This window comes from Bos mutus, chromosome 17, assembly GCF_027580195.1.
Source record: "Bos mutus isolate GX-2022 chromosome 17, NWIPB_WYAK_1.1, whole genome shotgun sequence".
NCBI classification, from domain to species: Eukaryota; Metazoa; Chordata; class Mammalia; order Artiodactyla; family Bovidae; genus Bos; species Bos mutus.
Genome location: NC_091633.1, coordinates 39,413,461 through 39,432,430, shown reverse-complemented (window position 1 = coordinate 39,432,430; position 18,970 = coordinate 39,413,461). Strand labels below are relative to the sequence as shown.

Below are 18,970 nucleotides of genomic sequence, written 5' to 3'. Positions count from 1 at the left end.
TCCAAGGGACTCTCAAGAGTCTTCTCCAACATCACAGTTCAAAACATCAATTCTTCGGCACTCAGCTTTCTTTATAGTCCAACTCTCACATCCATACTTGACTACTGGAAAAATCATAGCCTTGACTAGATGGACTTTTGTTGGCAAAGTAATGTCTCTGCATTTTAATACACTGTCTAGGTTTGTCATAGCTTTCCTTCCAAGGAGTAAGAGTCTTTCAATTTCAAGGTTGCACTCACCATCTGCAGTGATTTTGGAGCCCCAAAAATAAAGTCAGCTACTGTTTCCACTGTTTCCCCATCTATTTGCCATGAGGTGATGGGACCAGATGCCATGTTCTTACTTTTCTGAATGTTGAGCTTTAAGTCAACTTTTTCATTCTTCTCTTTTACATTCATCAAGAGGCTCTTTAGTTCTTCACTTTCTGCCCTAAGGGTGGTGTCATCTGCATATCTGAGGTTATTGTTATTTCTCCCGGCCCAGCATTTCTCATGATATACTCTGAATGTAAGTTAAATAAACAGGGGGACAATACACGTACTCCTTTTCCTATTTGGAACCAGTCTATTGTTCCATGTCCAGTTGTAATTGTTGCTTTCTGACCTGCATACAGGTTTCTCAAGAGGCAGGTCAGGTGGTCTGCTATTCCCATCTCTTTCAGAATTTCCCACAGTTTATTGTGATCCACACAGTCAAAGGCTTTGTCATAGTCAGTAAAGCAGAAGTAGATGTTTTTCTGGAACTCTCTTGCTTTTTCGATGATCAAGCGGATGTTGGCAATTTGATCTCTGGTTCCTCTGCCTTTTCTAAAACCAGCTTGAACATCTGGAAGTTCACGGTTCACGTATTGCTGAAGCTTGGCTTGGAGAATTTTGAGCATTACTTTACTAGTGTGTGAGATGAGTGCAATTCTGCGGTAGTTTGAGCATTCTTTGGCATTGCCTTTCTTTGGGATTGGAATGAAAACTGACCTTTTCCAGCCCTGTGGCCACTGCTGAGTTTTCCAAATTTGCTGGCATATTGAGTGCAGCACTTTCACAGCATCATCTTTCAGGATTTGGAATAGCTCAACGGAATTCCATCACCTCCACTAGCTTTGTGATGCTTTCTAAGGCCCAGTTGACTTCACTTTCCAGTATGTCTGGCTCTAGGTGAGTGATCACACCATCGTGATTATCTGGGTAATGAAGATCTTTTTTGTACAGTTCTTCTGTATATTCTTGCCACCTGTTCTTAATATCTTCTGCTTCTGATAGGTTCATACCATTTCTGTCCTTTACTGAGCTCATCTTTGCATGAAAGGTTCCCAAGGTATCTCTAATTTTCTTGAAGAGATCTCTAGTCTTTCCCATTCTGTTGTTTTCCTCTATTTCTTTGCATTGATCACTGAGGAAGGCTTTCTTATGTCTCCTTGCTCTTCTTTGGAACTCTGCATTCAAATAGGTATATCTTTCCTTTTCTCCTTTGCTTTTCACTTCCTTCCTTTTACAGATATTTGGAAGGCCTCCTCAGACAGCCATTTTGATTTTTTACATTTCTGTTTCTTGGGGATGGTCTTGATCCCTGTCTCCTGTACAGTGTCACAAACCTCCGTCCACAGTTCATCAGGCACTCTGTCTATCAGATGTAGTCCTGTAAGTCTATTTGTCACTTCTACTGTATAATCATAAGGGATTTGATTTAAGTCATACCTGAATGGTCTCGTGGTTTTCTCTGCTTTTTTCAATTTAAGTCTGAATTTTGCAATAAGGAGTTTATGATCTGAGCCACAGTTAGCTCTCGATCTTGATTTTGCTGACTGTATAGAGCTTCTCCATCTTTGGCTGCAAAGAATATAATCAATATGATTTCGATGTTGGCCATCTGGTGATGTCATGTATAGAGTCTTCTCTTGTGTTGTTGGAAGAGAGGGTGTTTGCTATGACCAGTGCGTTCTCTTGGCCAAACTCTCTTAGCCTTTTCCCTGCTTCATTCTGTGCTCCAAGGTCAAATTGCCTGTTATTCCAGGTGTTTCTTGACTTCTTACTTTTGCATTCCAGTCCCCTATAATGAAAAGGGCATCTTTTGGGGGTGTTAGTTATAAACCGTTCAACTTATGTTTCTTCAGTGTTACTGTTCAGGGCATAGACTTGGATTACCGTCATATTGAATGGTTTGCCTTGGAAACGAACAGAGATCATTCTGTCATTTTTGAGACTACCTCCAAGTACTGCATTTCTGACACTTTTGTTGACTGTGATGGCTACTCCATTTTTTCTAAGGGATACTTGCCCACAGTAGTAGATAGGATGGTCATCTGAGTTAAATACACCCATTCCAGTCCATTTTAGTTTGCTGATTCCTAAAATGTTGATGATCACTCTTGCCATCTCCTCTTTGACCACTTCAAATTTCTTCAAATTTGCCTTGATTCATGAACCTAACATAATGACACCGCCCTTATGGCAGAAAGTGAAGAGAGACTACAAAGCCTCTTGATGAAAGTGAAAGAGGAGAGTGAAAAAGTTGGCTTAAAACTCAACATTCAGAAAACTAAGATCATGGCATCTGGTCCCATCACTTCATGGGAAATAGATGGGGAAACAGTGGAAACAGTGGCTGACTTTATTTTTTGGGCTCCAAAATCACTGCAGATGGTGACTGCAGCCATGAAATTAAAAGATGCTTACTCCTTGGAAGGAAAGTTATGACCAACCTAGACAGCATATTGAAAAGCAGAGATATTATTTTGCCAACAAAGGTCCGTCTAGTCAAGGCTATGGTTTTTTCAGTGACCATGTATGATGTGAGAGTTGGACTGTGAAAAAAGCTGAGCTCCGAAGAATTGATGCTTTTGAACTGTGGTGTTGGAGAAGACTTGCAAGTCCCTTGGACTGCAAGGAGATCCAACCAGTCCATCCTAAAGGAGACCAGTCCTGGGTGTTCATTAGAAGGACTGATGCTGAGGCTGAAACTCCAATACTTTGGCCACCTCATGCGAAGAGTTGATTCATTGGAAAAGACCCTGACGCTGGGAGGGATTGAGGGCAGGAGGAGAAGGGGATGACAGAGATGACTGGATGGCATCACTGACTTGGTGCACATGAGTTTGAGTGAACTCTGGGAGTTAATGAGGGACAGGGAGGCCTGGCATGCTGCGATTCATGGGGTTGCAAAGAGTCGGATACAACTGAACAACTGAACTGAACTGAATGGACCTAACATTCCAGGTTCCTATGCAATATTGTTCTTTACTGCATCTGACCTTGCTTCTATCACCAGTCACATCCACAACTGCTTGGTGTTTTTGCTTTGGCTTTGTCTCTTCATTCTTTCCAGAGTTCTTTCTCCACTGATCTCCATTAGCATATTGAGCACGTACCAACCTGGGGAGTTCATCTTTCAGTGTCTTATCTTTTTGCCTCATCATGGCCTGATAGCTCATTTCTTTTTTGGAGCTGATGATATCCCATTGTCTGGATGTTTATTAACCAATGTTTCTTAACAGATTATTAACATTCACCGAAGGACACCTTGGTTGCTTCCAAATTTTGGCAATTAGGAATAAAGCTGTAATATACATCTGTGTGCAGGGGTTTACATGGACATAAATTTTCAGTTCATTTGGGTAAATATCAGGAGACACAGTTGCTGGTTTGTATGAGAGTATGTTTCGTTTTCTGTGAAGCTACCACTCTGTCTTCCAGACTTGCTGTACCATTTTGCATTCCCACCAGCAATGAATGAGAGTTCTTATTGCTCCACATCCTTGCCAGTATTTGGTGTTGTCAGTGTTTGGATTTTGGCCACTCTAAAATATATGTAGCAGTGCTTTTTTGTTTTAATTTGCAATTCCTTAATGACATGATGCTGGACTTCTTTTCATATGCTTACTTGCCACCTGTATAGCTTTGGTGAGGTGTCAGTTCGGGTGTTTTGCCTATTTTTAATTCCGGTTGTTTTCCAGTGTCTAGGAGCGTCTGCCCAGGTAAGCAGATGTGTTTTCTATGCCTCTGTGTCACCTTCGATGTGAGGCTAGTTGGTTGCCCTCTGACCTAAGTTCTGATGGGTTCAAGAAAAGTCTTGAACTTGCAGCTTGTTGGGCTTACTTTGTTGTAAGGGTGAAAGAAAGAGTTTTATCGTAAGACTGAAAGGTGTAGCTAGTTGTCTACATCTGAGAGAGCAAGCCAGAGAAGGAGAAGAAACCCCATGTTCAACAGTGAAAACCTTAAGAAATTATTGTACATGTGGTATCTATTAGTATATTCCTTATAATACATGTAGCAGCTTTTAAAAGTTAATTAGCTTCCTGAGAAAGGGGCAGTAGGTAAATTCACTGTATTGAAAACAAAAAAGAGTGAACTTCATTTCAGAATTGCCCTGATAGTCTTTCAGCTACCTTTTGACCTGGAAATGAGAAGGCCAGCTGCAGAAGCATGGTGCTGCCAGTGCTTACTCTCAAGATAGAATTGCAAATGGGAAAGCTGCTCAGGACTTTAAATTAAACTCAACAATATTAAGAATGTAATATATATTTTCTAAATTTTAATAATGTAGCTAAGACATATAGGACATTTAATCACATACATATACAAAGTAAAAGCCCTGTAGCCTGCTGGTGCTTTTAAAGATGGTTTCTTTGGATGAATGTGATAAACTAGTACCATAACATTATCTCATTTTGAAGATTTTAAGTATATATATATATATTCACAAACAGAAAAATCTGTTTTAGACTACCTAAAGTACTCTGGGCTTTGTGCCTACATACTTTGATGGGATTGTCATTTTATGAAATGATGAAACGGAACCTGGTAGAAAAAGTGGATCTGTGTGTCACTTCGTGGTGTAGGTATCCCCATATGGTGCTTTTGTTGAAATAAATGAAAGGAAACTGAAGATGGGAGTTCTGAGTCTAGTAACATTTTTATCTAGTGTTTTGAAGTAGCAGTTTTCCTATTAATTGCCATTCACTCATGAAGCAAACTTTATTGAGTGTTTGTGATGTGCTAATAATGGTTTTGAGTGCTGGGCATCTGACAGCACAAGAGAGGCGTTGTCCGGGGCAGGGGGCAGCATGGAAGTGGAGGAGCTTCACTCCAGCCTTACAGTGAAACCAGTACACAGTAATACAGTAAGTTCCTTTGAGAATACGATCAGCAGTGCGTGCAAAGCAGGATCAGGTGTTAGGGCGACGGCAGTACGTGACGAAGACGATTTAAGATATCGTGATCAGGGAAATGGAGAAGGCAATGGCAGCCCTCTCCAGTGTTCTTGCCTGGAGAATCCCAGGAACAGGGGAGCCTGGTGGGCTGCCGTCTATGGGGTCGCACAGAGTCGGACACGACTGAAGCGACTTAGCAGCAGCAGCAACAGATCAGGGAAAGCATCTTCAGGAATAAACTTTGTGTTGAAACCTGAAGGAAGAGCAGTTCTGCCTGGGGGAGCTTTCTAGGCAGAGGGAGTACCAAGTACATAGACCCTGACTGGAGAAAAGCTTGGTGTTAGAAGTGAAAAGAGAGCAGTGTGGCTGGAACCAAAGGGAGATCTCAGGAACGAGTCCTAGGATTTTAACTAAAGAAACTAGGGGGGAAATGGGATACCACTAATTGACATGGAGAGATGAGTGGGGAGGAACTTGTTTGAAATTGAGAAAGAATACTTTTTAAAACATATTAAATCTGAGATACCTGTAGGACATCCACAAGGAGATGGCAGCTTTGAGTTTAGGGGTGAGGTCAAGGCTAGGAAAAATTGCTCAACATTTTTAATGCCATAGATTGACTTCTGGTTTTAACATGATTGAGTGAGTCCTTGGAAACAGTCAAATAGAAAGAAAGTAAAACTACCAGAGACCTGTAAACCCCAACCTCAAGATAAACGTAGAAGTTAATGTCAAATGGCGATGCAGACAAAACTGACAGAACGTTTTTATATGCATACCATGAACATTATCACAAACACAAAGGCTCTCATTTGGAACTGGGGACAGGAGACTCACGCTGGAAGTTTCCCTGCACCCAGTTAAGCAGAAAGGAAGAAGAAAGAGGGCAGGGAAGAGTGAGTCGCACACATGAGCTATATGTGAGAATCAGACATTTGAGGATTGTGGGGAGGGGATTGTGGGGAGAAAGGCTGCCTTAGGTACATCCCCACAGCTTCTCATCTTAATTGGCTGGAGAGAAGTTAAAGCACAAAGAACTTGTTCATGCCCATAACTCTTGGTCATAAGGAGATTTCTTAGAAACCTAAACACTGGATACACTAGCCTGCAAAGGAAAGAAGTTCTCTTATTGAAGAGCTGTCACAAGATATATACAAATATATCTCAAAAACAGTAGAGAGAAGGGGTCTGCAAAAGAAAGCTAGTATGGCTGGAGCAACCTTGTAAAATTTTAACTCTGCCACCGTAGGAATTCTGGAGGCAGTGGGTGAAGACATACGTTGCTATGGTTCCCGGGTGAAAGACAGGACAGTAGCTTTTGGAATACAGTGATAATACAGACCAAGGTGGGATTGAGATATTTTATAAAGAAATATTGACAAAACTTAGTGATAAATTGGATCTTGGTTGCTACTGGAATTGAAAGATTAAGAGAGTTGTAGAAAGGATCATCTGTAAATTTCTGGTGTTCATAATTAGATGGAGTTTGTCCTCTTCACCATTGTGTCTTTTAGTACTTCATGGAGCACATGGAATGCTCCTATACATATTTGTTGAAAATGAATGAGTATTATTTTAGTTATGAAAAAGTTGCATTCAACTTCAATATAAACAGTCTGAGTAGGAGATGTGTTCTGCTGTAGAATTAAACCTAATAATTTATTCTTTACACTGAAATTTGACCATACATCAAATGAGACCTAGACTGCAGTTTATCTTTGAAAAGTCTTTTAAAATAAAATTTGTGTGTGACAAACTAGATCAAGTGCAGTCTATTTGTGAAAGACATGATAAAATCCTGTATAAAGAAAGTGATATTTTTTTATATTATGGAAGTGATCCCCAGTTTTTTTTTCCTTTACATTTTAGCTTTGTTATAAACATTTCAAGCTTTTATTATTGATAAAAAAATCAGAAAAGGAATATTGAAGTCTTGTTTTCTCCAGTTCTTACTGCCTTTCTGAAGTATACTGAATCACTGATTCACCCACACCTTCATACACTTTATTGTGGAAAATGTTGTTTTTGAAAAAGTGAACTATTTAGGACCAGTATTCATATTAAGGTAAGGAATTGAAACGTGTACAGTATTTTTATTCTAAAACTTTATCTTTCTTCAAACAGTATTTATAACCTGTAGTTCTAGTGTTGGGATAATAAATCTTAATATCATAGCCAATAACACTGCAAGTGCTCACATGGATGTGGTTTACAGGTGCGTCCTGCTCCCTCTTTTGGGAATGAAGCCACCCCAGCAAAGCCTCTATCTTCTTGTGGATTCTGTGGACGAAGGGTGTAACATTACTGAAGGTGAACAGACGTCCACCAGCTTATCTGGGACTGTGGCAGAGCTTTTGGCTGGTCACCACGAGTTCTTTCCACCGTGGCTATTGCTTCTCTGTTCTGCCCGAAAACAGAGCAAAGCTGTTACTAAAATGTTTACTGGTAAGTGTAATTCCTGCCATCTGCAAATGTTTTCACTGCTGAACTTAAGACTTGTATTTCTTTCTCAGAGGAGAGTACTCAGTTGAAAATTTGGTCCTTGTTTCTGCTGTTCTCTCAGCTGTTCTGTTCTGTTAGCGATTTTCAACTTTTTAAAGTGGTATTAAAAACAGGCCATAAAATATTTTAAGTTAATTTAATAGTAACTTTTTTTTTCAAGATTCTTTACCTAATAACTTCCTTAGCAAAGGTGAGGGCTACATATTTTATGCTGATGTTTCCTGATCGGCTTATATTTCTTCTAACTAGACTGAGCATCCTGAGGGTACGGAATATGCCTCCTTAAAAATCAATGGCAGTTTGTCTAAGATGTTTTTCCTGGTTTTAGAGGAGAGACAGAGTCAACAGCCTTTGAGGGTACCTCTTGAAGTAGATCCTTTATTTTTTTAAACCCTTTCCTATGTGTGAGAAAGTAATCTATGTAATGTTTAAAAGTACGTGATCAGGTTTTTTTTTTTTTTTTCTTGTTTCCTGACTTTACTTTTTTTTTTTTTTAACTCCCACAGTAAAGTGTTTACTCCTATTAGATTATGTAAAGTGCTTTTTTGTGTGTGTGTGCTGTGGGAATGAAAAGGAGCATAAAACAAGGACCACTCACAGGATTTATAGTGTAATTGGGGAGATAATAATTAAGTTATTGGTTAATTAGCTATATCACTTTAAAATAGTTCTGTACATCTTACATAAGGGTGAAATCTTACTAATTTGCTAAAACGGCTTCCTTTAACCAGATTTATTCCCTCTCTTTTCAATTGCCTTACTAATAATACCTTTTGATTTGGTTTCCATTATGCTATTCTGTTTTGTTGTTATTGGAAATTGAGTTGATAAAAGTCAGGGAATTAACAGGATGAACTTGGATATCTCTTAGTATGTCAGGTACAGGTAAAGTTGAAGCCCCTTTTGGTTTATTTCATCTCATTGGATATCTCTTAGTATGTCAGGTACAGGTAAAGTTGAAGCCCCTTTTGGTTTATTTCATCTCATTTCTTTCCCTTCTTCATTTGAGACAACCAGTGTTATTGGTTTATTTTTGTCCTTTTAGCTCATATTTTTCATTTTGTCTATTTTTATATTTTACATAAATGAAACGCTGCATACACCATCCTAGCTCTTCCCATTCACTGGCTGTGTGACCTTATGCAGCTTCCAATACAGTCTGTGCCTCAGTGCCTTCATCTATGAATCGATGGTTATTACATGTTTCTATTACTTTCCCCATAGAGTATTTTTGTGTGAGTCTAAATGACAAGTCTTATTATGCGACTTAGAACAATGCCTAGTACATAATAAGTGCTTCATAAATGTATCACTACTACTGTTATCATTTCACTAAATGAAAAAAAAAATCAAACAACAAAAACAATGTTTTTGAGCCTTGTTTCTATTACTACTTTTAAACCCAGTTCATTGCTTTTAACTGCTGTATATTATTCCTTCCCATGAATAAATCTCTAGTTTTTCCATTATTCTGTTTATGGACATTATTTCAGTTTTTCATTATTACAAGAAATGCTTCATGAATGTGCTTAAACACACCTTCTTGTGCACATGTGCTATAAGTTTATATTATAAAAACGTGGAATTACTAGAGAATAGAGTGTGTACATTTTGAGCTTTAATTTAACAAAGTGCTATCTAGTGTGCTTGAAATAATTTATGTTCCTGCCGGCAAAACATGAAATTTCCCTTTTCTCTATATTTTTGTCGGTTAACATTTGTTATTTTCAGATCTGTTTTTTCTGCTGTAGGGGCTTGTGCTTGATTTTCCCTCTGACTGGAATGATCTTCTCCTGATTCCCAAATCCAGCTTTTATTTATCTGCTGCTGCCACTGCTTTGGTTGTTGCAGCTTTTAGTGATTCTTATGTATACTTTAATAAAGACTCTGTAAAAAGTTTTGCCCCAAGTGTTGACTCACTCTAGCTGTTTGTCTTTAGTGATGTTAGAATAGTCTTTCAGAATACAAATCCGCTCACATTATTGTCTTGGTTCTCACTGACTTCTGATAACAAAATCCAAGTCTCATTTCTTCACATAGTACCTGGAACATAGTAGGTTATATATATATATGTGTGTGTGTGTGCGTGTGTGTGTGTATTCATATTTGTTTTATTCAGTTGAGTGAGAGTATTTTACTCAGTACTAATTGACCATCACTGATCTTTGCTGCATTTCTAGATTTATTCCTCTTAAGAAAGAGTTCATTCACTCAGCATTTTTTTCTTCTGGAAGATGAATTACACAATTGTCTAATAAATCCATATCTATAAAACAGGATATCATCTCCCTTCCAAAAATGAAATTATGATTCCTTTCAAAGAATTTAAAGTGAGTTTTGAATAGCTGTTAACTAGTGTGCTTTTAGGTTGGTTTGAATTTTATTAAGCTGCTTTATTTTTATGTGCTAAAGTTTTGTTAACATGGTTTAACCAAGTTGTATCTTCAGATTGGAGCTGTTTTTGACAATCTAAGATTTAATTATTTAAATTTAGTGACATGTAAAATAATGTAATTTAAAGGTGGTGACAAGTGCTATTCTAATTGTATGCAAATATTCAATTCCATAATTAAGACTAGTGTACATTCGGTTATATGCAGAGACATATGTAAATTTTTCACATGGAAAAGATCAGCTTATAAAAACAAATCTTATTTATGTCTTCTGCAGCTTTTTTCCCTAATCATTTGAGAGGGATCAAAAAAACTTCCCAAAGTGCTTGGATATAGCTAAAGATTTCTAATGCTCTAATGATAAGCATTTAGTTGAAGTTGAGAGGAGCACTGAACCACTAAACAAATAAATAGTTCGCTTTGTGGACAGTAAAATGAAATAATTTATCTGTCATCAGCGTGTTTTTCCAGAAGGAAAAAAAAAAACATGTTTATTATATTTCTAGGTATTGATTGACTTGTTTATTAGTATTAATTGACTTGCTATTAATTTATTTGATTATTAGTTTGTCACATGTTGAACACATTCTCTTTGAAATATGGCAACTTTGATAATCATTTTCAATTGACACCTACTTTTTTGTCCTTAGGTTTTCGAAAAATAAGTTTAGATGACCTTCGGAAGGCATATATCGTTAAGGATGTTCAGCAGTACATCCTTCATCGTTTAGATCAAGAAGAAGCTTTGCGACAACACCTCACGAAAGAAACTGCAGAGATGTTAAATCAACTGCACATTAAAAGTAGCGGGTGCTTTCTTTATCTAGAACGAGTTCTCGATGGAGTTGTAGAAAATTTTATTATGTTGAGAGAGATTCGTGACATCCCAGGAACTCTAAATGGTCTGTATCTCTGGCTGTGTCAAAGACTTTTCGTAAGAAAACAGTTTGCAAAGGTTCAGCCTATCTTGAATGTGATTCTTGCAGCCTGCCGGCCTCTGACCATAACAGAATTATATCATGCAGTATGGACAAAAAATATGTCATTAACCTTGGAAGACTTTCAACGCAAGCTAGATGTCCTTTCCAAACTTCTTGTTGATGGACTTGGAAATACTAAAATACTGTTTCACTACAGTTTTGCAGAGTGGCTCCTGGATGTGAAACACTGCACTCAGAAGTATTTATGCAATGCAGCAGAAGGACACCGAATGTTGGCTATGAGTTATACCTGTCAAGCCAAGAATTTAACACCATTGGAAGCACAAGAATTTGCGTTGCACTTAATTAATTCGAACTTACAGTTAGAGACAGCTGAGTTAGCTCTGTGGATGATATGGAATGGCACACCTGTCAGAGACTCCCTATCTACTTTAATACCCAAGGAACAAGAAGTGCTGCAGCTGTTGGTGAAAGCTGGCGCTCATGTCAACAGTGAAGATGATCGCACATCATGCATCGTCCGGCAGGCCTTAGAAAGAGAGGATTCCATTCGGACATTATTAGACAATGGAGCTTCAGTAAATCAGTGTGATTCGAATGGGAGAACGTTACTGGCTAATGCGGCTTACAGTGGCAACCTCGATGTGGTGAATTTACTGGTCTCTAGGGGAGCAGATTTAGAAATAGAAGATGCTCATGGACACACACCACTTACCCTGGCTGCTCGACAAGGACATACCAAGGTAGTTAATTGTCTGATTGGTTGTGGAGCAAATATTAATCACACCGATCAGGATGGCTGGACAGCATTGAGATCCGCAGCTTGGGGTGGTCACACCGAGGTTGTGTCTGCACTGCTTTATGCTGGCGTAAAAGTGGACTGTGCAGATGCCGACAGCCGAACAGCTCTGAGAGCAGCAGCCTGGGGAGGACATGAGGATATTGTGCTGAACTTGCTCCAGCATGGTGCTGAAGTCAACAAAGCTGACAATGAAGGCCGAACTGCTTTGATAGCGGCTGCCTACATGGGACATAGAGAGATTGTGGAACACCTGCTGGATCACGGAGCAGAAGTCAATCATGAGGATGTCGACGGCAGGACTGCACTCTCTGTGGCTGCACTTTGTGTTCCTGCAAGTAAAGGACATGCATCGGTCGTTAGCCTTCTGATTGATCGAGGTGCTGAAGTTGATCACTGCGATAAAGATGGCATGACGCCCCTACTGGTGGCTGCCTATGAAGGACATGTCGATGTGGTTGACTTGCTTCTCGAGGGGGGAGCTGATGTCGACCACACGGATAACAATGGGCGTACACCCCTCCTAGCTGCCGCTTCTATGGGTCATGCCTCAGTTGTAAACACGCTTTTGTTTTGGGGTGCTGCTGTGGACAGCATTGACAGTGAAGGGAGAACAGTGCTTAGCATAGCTTCAGCCCAAGGAAATGTTGAAGTAGTCCGTACTCTGCTGGACCGGGGCTTAGATGAAAATCACAGAGATGATGCTGGATGGACACCTTTGCACATGGCAGCTTTTGAAGGCCACAGATTAATATGTGAAGCACTTATTGAACAAGGTGCTAGAACAAATGAGATCGACAACGATGGGCGGATACCTTTCATATTAGCTTCACAAGAGGGTCATTATGACTGTGTTCAAATATTACTGGAGAATAAATCCAACATTGATCAGAGAGGTTATGATGGAAGAAATGCTCTGCGGGTCGCTGCGTTAGAAGGACACCGGGACATTGTTGAATTGCTTTTTAGCCATGGAGCTGATGTTAACTACAAAGATGCTGATGGTAGGCCAACACTTTATATTTTGGCCTTAGAAAATCAGCTTACAATGGCTGAGTATTTTTTGGAAAATGGTGCAAATGTGGAAGCAAGTGATGCTGAAGGCAGGACAGCACTTCATGTCTCGTGCTGGCAAGGCCACTTGGAAATGGTGCAGGTTCTGATCACCTATCATGCTGATGTCAATGCTGCTGACAATGAAAAGCGCTCTGCACTGCAGTCTGCAGCCTGGCAGGGCCACGTCAAAGTGGTGCAGCTTCTCATTGAACATGGCGCCGTGGTGGACCACACGTGTAATCAGGGCGCCACCGCGCTCTGCATTGCAGCCCAGGAAGGACACATTGACGTCGTGCAGGTTTTATTAGAGCACGGTGCTGATCCAAACCACGCTGATCAATTTGGACGTACTGCTATGCGAGTTGCAGCCAAAAACGGACACTCTCAAATAATTAAATTATTAGAAAAATATGGTGCATCCAGCTTGAATGGCTGTTCTCCATCTCCTGTTCACACGATGGAGCAAAAGCCTCTACAGTCAGTGTCATCGAAGATGCAGTCCCTAACAATTAAATCAAACAGCTCAGGCAGCACTGGTGGTGGGGAAGCGCAGCCTTCGTTGCGCAGTTTGCCAAACGGGCCAGCTCATGCATTCAGTTCTCCTTCAGAATCGCCTGATTCGACAGTTGATCGGCAAAAGTCATCATTGTCGAATAATTCCTTGAAAAGCTCAAAAAATTCATCTTTGAGAACTACTTCATCTACAGCAACGGCTCAAACAGTGCCAATCGACAGTTTCCACAGCTTGTCATTTACAGAACAAATTCAGCAGCACTCGTTGCCGCGCAGTAGAAGTCGCCAGTCGATTGTCTCCCCGTCTTCCACAACACAGTCCTTGGGCCAGAGCCATCATTCACCGAGTAGTGAGTTTGAGTGGAGTCAGGTCAAGCCCAGCTTGAAGTCAACAAAAACGAATAAAGGGGGGAAATCAGAAAATTCCAACAAATCTGGGTCAGCTGGAAAAAAAGCTAAACAAAATAATTCTTCACAGCCGAAGGTCCTAGAATATGAAATGACTCAGTTTGATAAAAGAGGACCCACAGCCAAATCTGGGACCAGTGTACCATCTAAGCAGATGCCAGCAGATTCGCAGTGTAAAATCATGATTCCTTCAGCTCAGCCAGAAATAGGTCGATCTCAACAGCAGTTCCTTATTCACCAACAAAGTGGGGAACAGAAGAAGAGAAACGGTATAATGACAAATCCAAATTATCATCTGCAGAGCAACCAGGTTTTTCTCGGTAGGGTTTCAGTCCCACGGACAATACAAGACAGAGGGCATCAGGAAGTGTTAGAAGGATACCCTTCCTCGGAGACGGAGTTAAGCCTTAAACAAGCTCTGAAGCTTCAGATTGAGGGTTCTGACCCTAGCTTCAACTATAAAAAGGAAACACCATTATAAAAGGTAACATTTCATCAACATAAAGAATAAATATCCAAAGTATGGTTCCCTCCATATATTGTTCCCTTAGAATGCTCTTTTCCCTAATCCACATGGCCAGCTCCTTCACCTCATCACTATCTGTGTCCTCTTCTCAGCAAGATCCTCCCTCCTTACTCTTTGGAATTTGAATTCTACCACCTCCACCACTCCCTTTCCCCCTTTTCTGCTTCACATTAGCCATGGTACTTATTTCTTAACATGGTTTATATACTTTATTATGTTTATTATTTGTCCCCTCTCATCTGAAATGTCAGCCTTGTGAGGGTAGGGATTTTTAATCTCTCTTATTTACCACTTTATTCCATGTACTTGGAATACTGCTTGGACACATAGCAGTTTCTCAGTAAAAATGTTTTGTACGAGTGAATGAATGAATATGCTATTTATGGATCTCAAATCAAAGATTCCTTCCTATACAATCATACTCCCCCTTAAAAGTTCTTTTATGATAACAGAGGTGGGGCTGTTCCCCTTTTAGGTTTGAATAAAGTCGTGTATGTAATGCTTAGTAGGTAGGTAGTGAATGTTAATTTCCTTCCTTTTTTCACCCTGGAAGAAATTAAAAAATTAATCATAAAAGGTAATTTTTATTATGACAGATCTCTTAAGAATCTTTCAAGTGAAATTTACACATATCAAAAGTAGATATTTAGGGTATTCAAGGACCAATATTTAAGTGTCAGAATTGTTTTAAACCTCAAAGTTATATTTATTAAATAAAAACTTTTTTCTCCTTTCTACTACTGTGGATGCTATTCTAATTATAGAGGGGAGGTTAATGGGAAAATTGAATTATAATTTTATATTATGGATACTTTTTCAGAAATACATTTCTCATATTTGAGATAAATTCAAGATTTCATTAGGCATTTTTGCTAAATTATACACAAATATGTTTGTACATGTGTATATACATGTGTATAATTATACACATGTATGTTTGTAGTTTGTACATGTGCTAAATTATACACATGAATGTTTATACATGTGTATAATTATAGACAAGTATTTCCTATACATTCTAATAATAAACATCCTTCAATGTGAATCTATGGAGGACTGGTGAAATCATCATTCAAACATAAGTCGTATAAAAGTAGTTAATTCATTCTCCAATGTGATTTATTTTTAAAATATTTAGTTCTGATTGTACAGCCCTCTAACTCTCATGATATCTTTTGTAAATATTAAGTGTGGGTATATATTTTACAATAAAACATATGAATTAAGGTGAACACTTGTAGAATATTTAAGTAATTTATAGTTAGTGAATCTCTAATAGGTCTACTTTTGTGCTTTACATAGTAAATATATATATATATATATATATTTCTTATGTGAAAGTGAGAGTCACTCAATTGTGTCCGACTCTTTTGCAACCCCATGGACTATACAGTCCATGGAATTCTCCAAGCCAGAATACTGGAGTGGGTAGCCTTTCCCTTCTCCAGGGGATCTTCACAACCTAGGGATTGAACCCTTTCTTATGTACATTTTAAAACTATATGTAGTTATATTTAATAAGTATAACATAGAAATTAATTTTTTTTTTAACTTTTGTATTAGTTTCCTATTCTGTGAAACAGAAGACATTGTGATTGGAGTGATTCTTCAGCTACTGGATGAAAATATAAAATGCCTGTTGATTTGCTGAAAAAAAAAAAAAGAAGAATGTGATACCTGCAGTACAGTTACCTTAAATACTGTCATGTGCCTAAGTAGTAAGGCTGCCTTCTCAATGTAACCCTCTGTGCTTAAAAAATTTCATTTTGTGTGCTTTGTATTCACTACCCAAGAGTAAGCACTTTTTTTTTTTAATGCAGATATATACTGCAGTTCCCTGATAAAAGATGAAAAATATTTTGAGTATTTTAAGTTAATATTTGATAAGTGTGCATGTGCCATGGTCAAATATATATGAAAAGGCAGTGTTCCTTGTATTTATTTTTTTCTTTCTGTGGCAAACAAAACTTAAGCATACTGTTTCAGTCACATTTACCTTGTTGTAGTGTATGGTTTGTCTCCTGTATCCTTAAAAATGTCACTCAATAAAATAAATCATGCAACTCTTTTATGTTCATTACACCTTCAGCATTGGTTAAAAATGTGTTTCTATTTAATGCTACATCAAGGTGAAAAAATAGTTTCGTGAAAGATTTTTTAAAAGTCTAGTATTTTAGGGAGTTGCTCTAAGTAGTTTAAATTTGGATTTCTCAGTGGAATCCTCCTAATCTTCAGCTAAAGGTGTGAAAAAAAAGAAAAAGAAAACCCACACACAGACTATAGGCAGAACAAAGTTCTGTTTCATTGACTGGGATGCAGTTTCACCTTCCTCTCACTTGTCATTCCACATCCAAGAAGACAGACGATCATTCCTGAGGCATGAAAATTCTCAGGGACAGAGCCAGGCCTCAGTGGCACGTGTGTAGAGGGAGATGTAGCTGTCTATCTGAGGGTAGATTTTTGATCCCTGAACAATTCACTGACTACCCTTCTTTCTTCTTCCATCCAGTTATGTAAAACATCTGCCACCTTGAACTGTGATGCCAGCTTCTCTCTCAGTCGTTTCTGTTTTATAAATCACTGCATGTCCAAAATAGCCCCTACTCAGAATCAGTTGGATCAATTTTAATGATTAGTTGGATGAGTATTCTTGATGAATATGTGTTGTCCTTCAGAGATGACACTACTAACCTATCGGCCATAGCACAGGTGTATTTTTTAATTGCTATTTGCTAAATAGTAGTAATGGATTTGCACTTTTCTGTCCACATACTCTTTCCTGTTTTACTCTTTGGACAATCACTTCTAGAATGATAGATGCCAGGATTAGGGGTGAAGTCTGTAACCAAGGAAACTAAAGTCAACTGTTTAGATGAGCATGTGACTCACCACCTTGACCTCCTGGATGGACACTTTAACCAGTTGAGCTAGCTTGGTGGGTTTTATGCATGTCTGGAGAGGGTCAAATTTATTGTTTAGAAACCAAGGTTGCAGGTTTGATCTTTGCAAAAGCCCTGGGATCCTACAAAACCCAGAAATTCTATTCTTTCCATGTGCTGTTGATGAAGAGGAATAGGAAAGAGAATTTGGAGATTCAGCACAAAACCATTGCAACTACTGGACAAAAATCTTTAGAAAATGTCTTAGTATCTGAGGTCAGTAATGTCATCTTCATATATGAAGGACACATACATGACGCATTGTTCACAGAAACAGGAAGAAATATGTAGTTGGTCGTGACAAATGTTTCACTTGATCTTCCTGTAAGGCTTTTGTTTTTGCTTCTGTTTTTTAAAGTCAGCGAAACTTGGGTGTTTGTATCATCGGTAAGTCATAATCAGAATAGGAGATAAATTCAATCAATATTAAGGTGACATGGCAATATTTATAACTCAAATGTGAATGTTTCAAGTGTTGAATTTTTGTCCCTATGGGACATTTATTAAATACACTTAATAGGACTCTTGCAAAGTAGCCTTAAAAGTGTTAATGATTCTGTTAATAACTATGAACACATCCTATTATTAAAACCAACTCTACTCATATCTCAAATACAGTACATTTACTTAATTTAGAAGAGGAAGCTCTAATTTCTTATTAGGTGTATTTTTCTTTAGAAAGAGAATCTTGAAAGCTGCCAGTTTTTCTATTAAACCTTGAATTATTGGAATTGTATTTATTTAATTTTATTGTTTTTACAAAAATGCACCTTGTGGCCAACGGGCAAAGATATGACTCGTGACCCAAGGGATTTCTGTTTTCTGAAGAGCTCAGTGTTTTCACATCCATACTATATTCACTTGAAACAGTTGGTAGGAAGAGAACCTGTTGGAGAAATACACTTTTCAAAAGTAAATATTCCTCTGGATGTTTTTATATGAACTAAGTTTTGGAATAGAACAGCAATGGCTTTCAGTTAGGATAAGGCTAATATGGGGGTGGAAGAAGCCCTGCTTTGCTGATTGGTTTCTGTGGGGATTTATTTAATACCATGACTGAAAATAACTTCTGTTCCATTGAGACTAAAAATAGTCCCATAAATAGAAAACTCCTAAGTAACTATTTTTTAAATAAAAAACATTAGATTTTGTAAATCACCTGCTGCCACAATACAACTGTGATGCCATACGCTTTTAAACAGTTTTATACCCTTCCGTTTGTGTTCCTTTCCTAAAAGTCATGAGTTGATAGCAGAGGAAGTGATTAAAAAAAAATACAGTAATGAAAAGTAACGTCTCCATGTGTGTAGGAAAGGTTTTGGAAGGAAAATGGACCAGAACCCAGTGTGTTCTGCAGAATACAGCCAGTTATGTTGCGTCCCTCCCCCTCACCCCCCACACCTACCAGAATCCTCACCAAAAGTAGTTCACTGCTCGAAAAACAGGAGTAAGTACTTTTTCCAATATTGTTTGCCTATGCAAATACTTGTTTTACTTTAAATGTCCTCCATTTACACTTTGCAGCAAATGTAGTTGCAGACAAATGCTTTTTCTTTTTGAATTTTTCCCTTGGTTTGGGGGGTATGTAAATAGCCGAAAAATGTACATTGAATTTCACATTGTAAAAGTTTTATTTTATTCCTTGTATTATATTAAGCAAAAATCCCTATGTAAATGAAAGTGCATAATAAATATATTTGCTTTACAGAGAATACCTTGTTTTAATTTTATCGTGGAATCCGCAGAAGGT

General features: G+C 38.4%; 1 protein-coding gene across 2 annotated transcripts in view; it reads left to right on the top strand.

Moving 5' to 3' along the window:
- ANKRD50 (ankyrin repeat domain containing 50) overlaps window positions 1-18,347 on the top strand; it is a 40,310-nt gene extending 21,963 nt beyond the window's left edge. For both annotated transcript variants that reach the window (XM_070386495.1, XM_070386496.1), the window contains exons 3-5: window positions 7,359-7,588; window positions 10,689-14,239; window positions 15,845-18,347. In XM_070386495.1, the coding sequence (XP_070242596.1) occupies window positions 7,359-7,588; window positions 10,689-14,236 (3,778 nt within the window). In that variant the 3' untranslated portion in view covers window positions 14,237-14,239; window positions 15,845-18,347. The remainder of the gene's footprint in view (window positions 1-7,358; window positions 7,589-10,688; window positions 14,240-15,844) is intronic.
- Window positions 18,348-18,970: the final 623 nt, after the last annotated feature.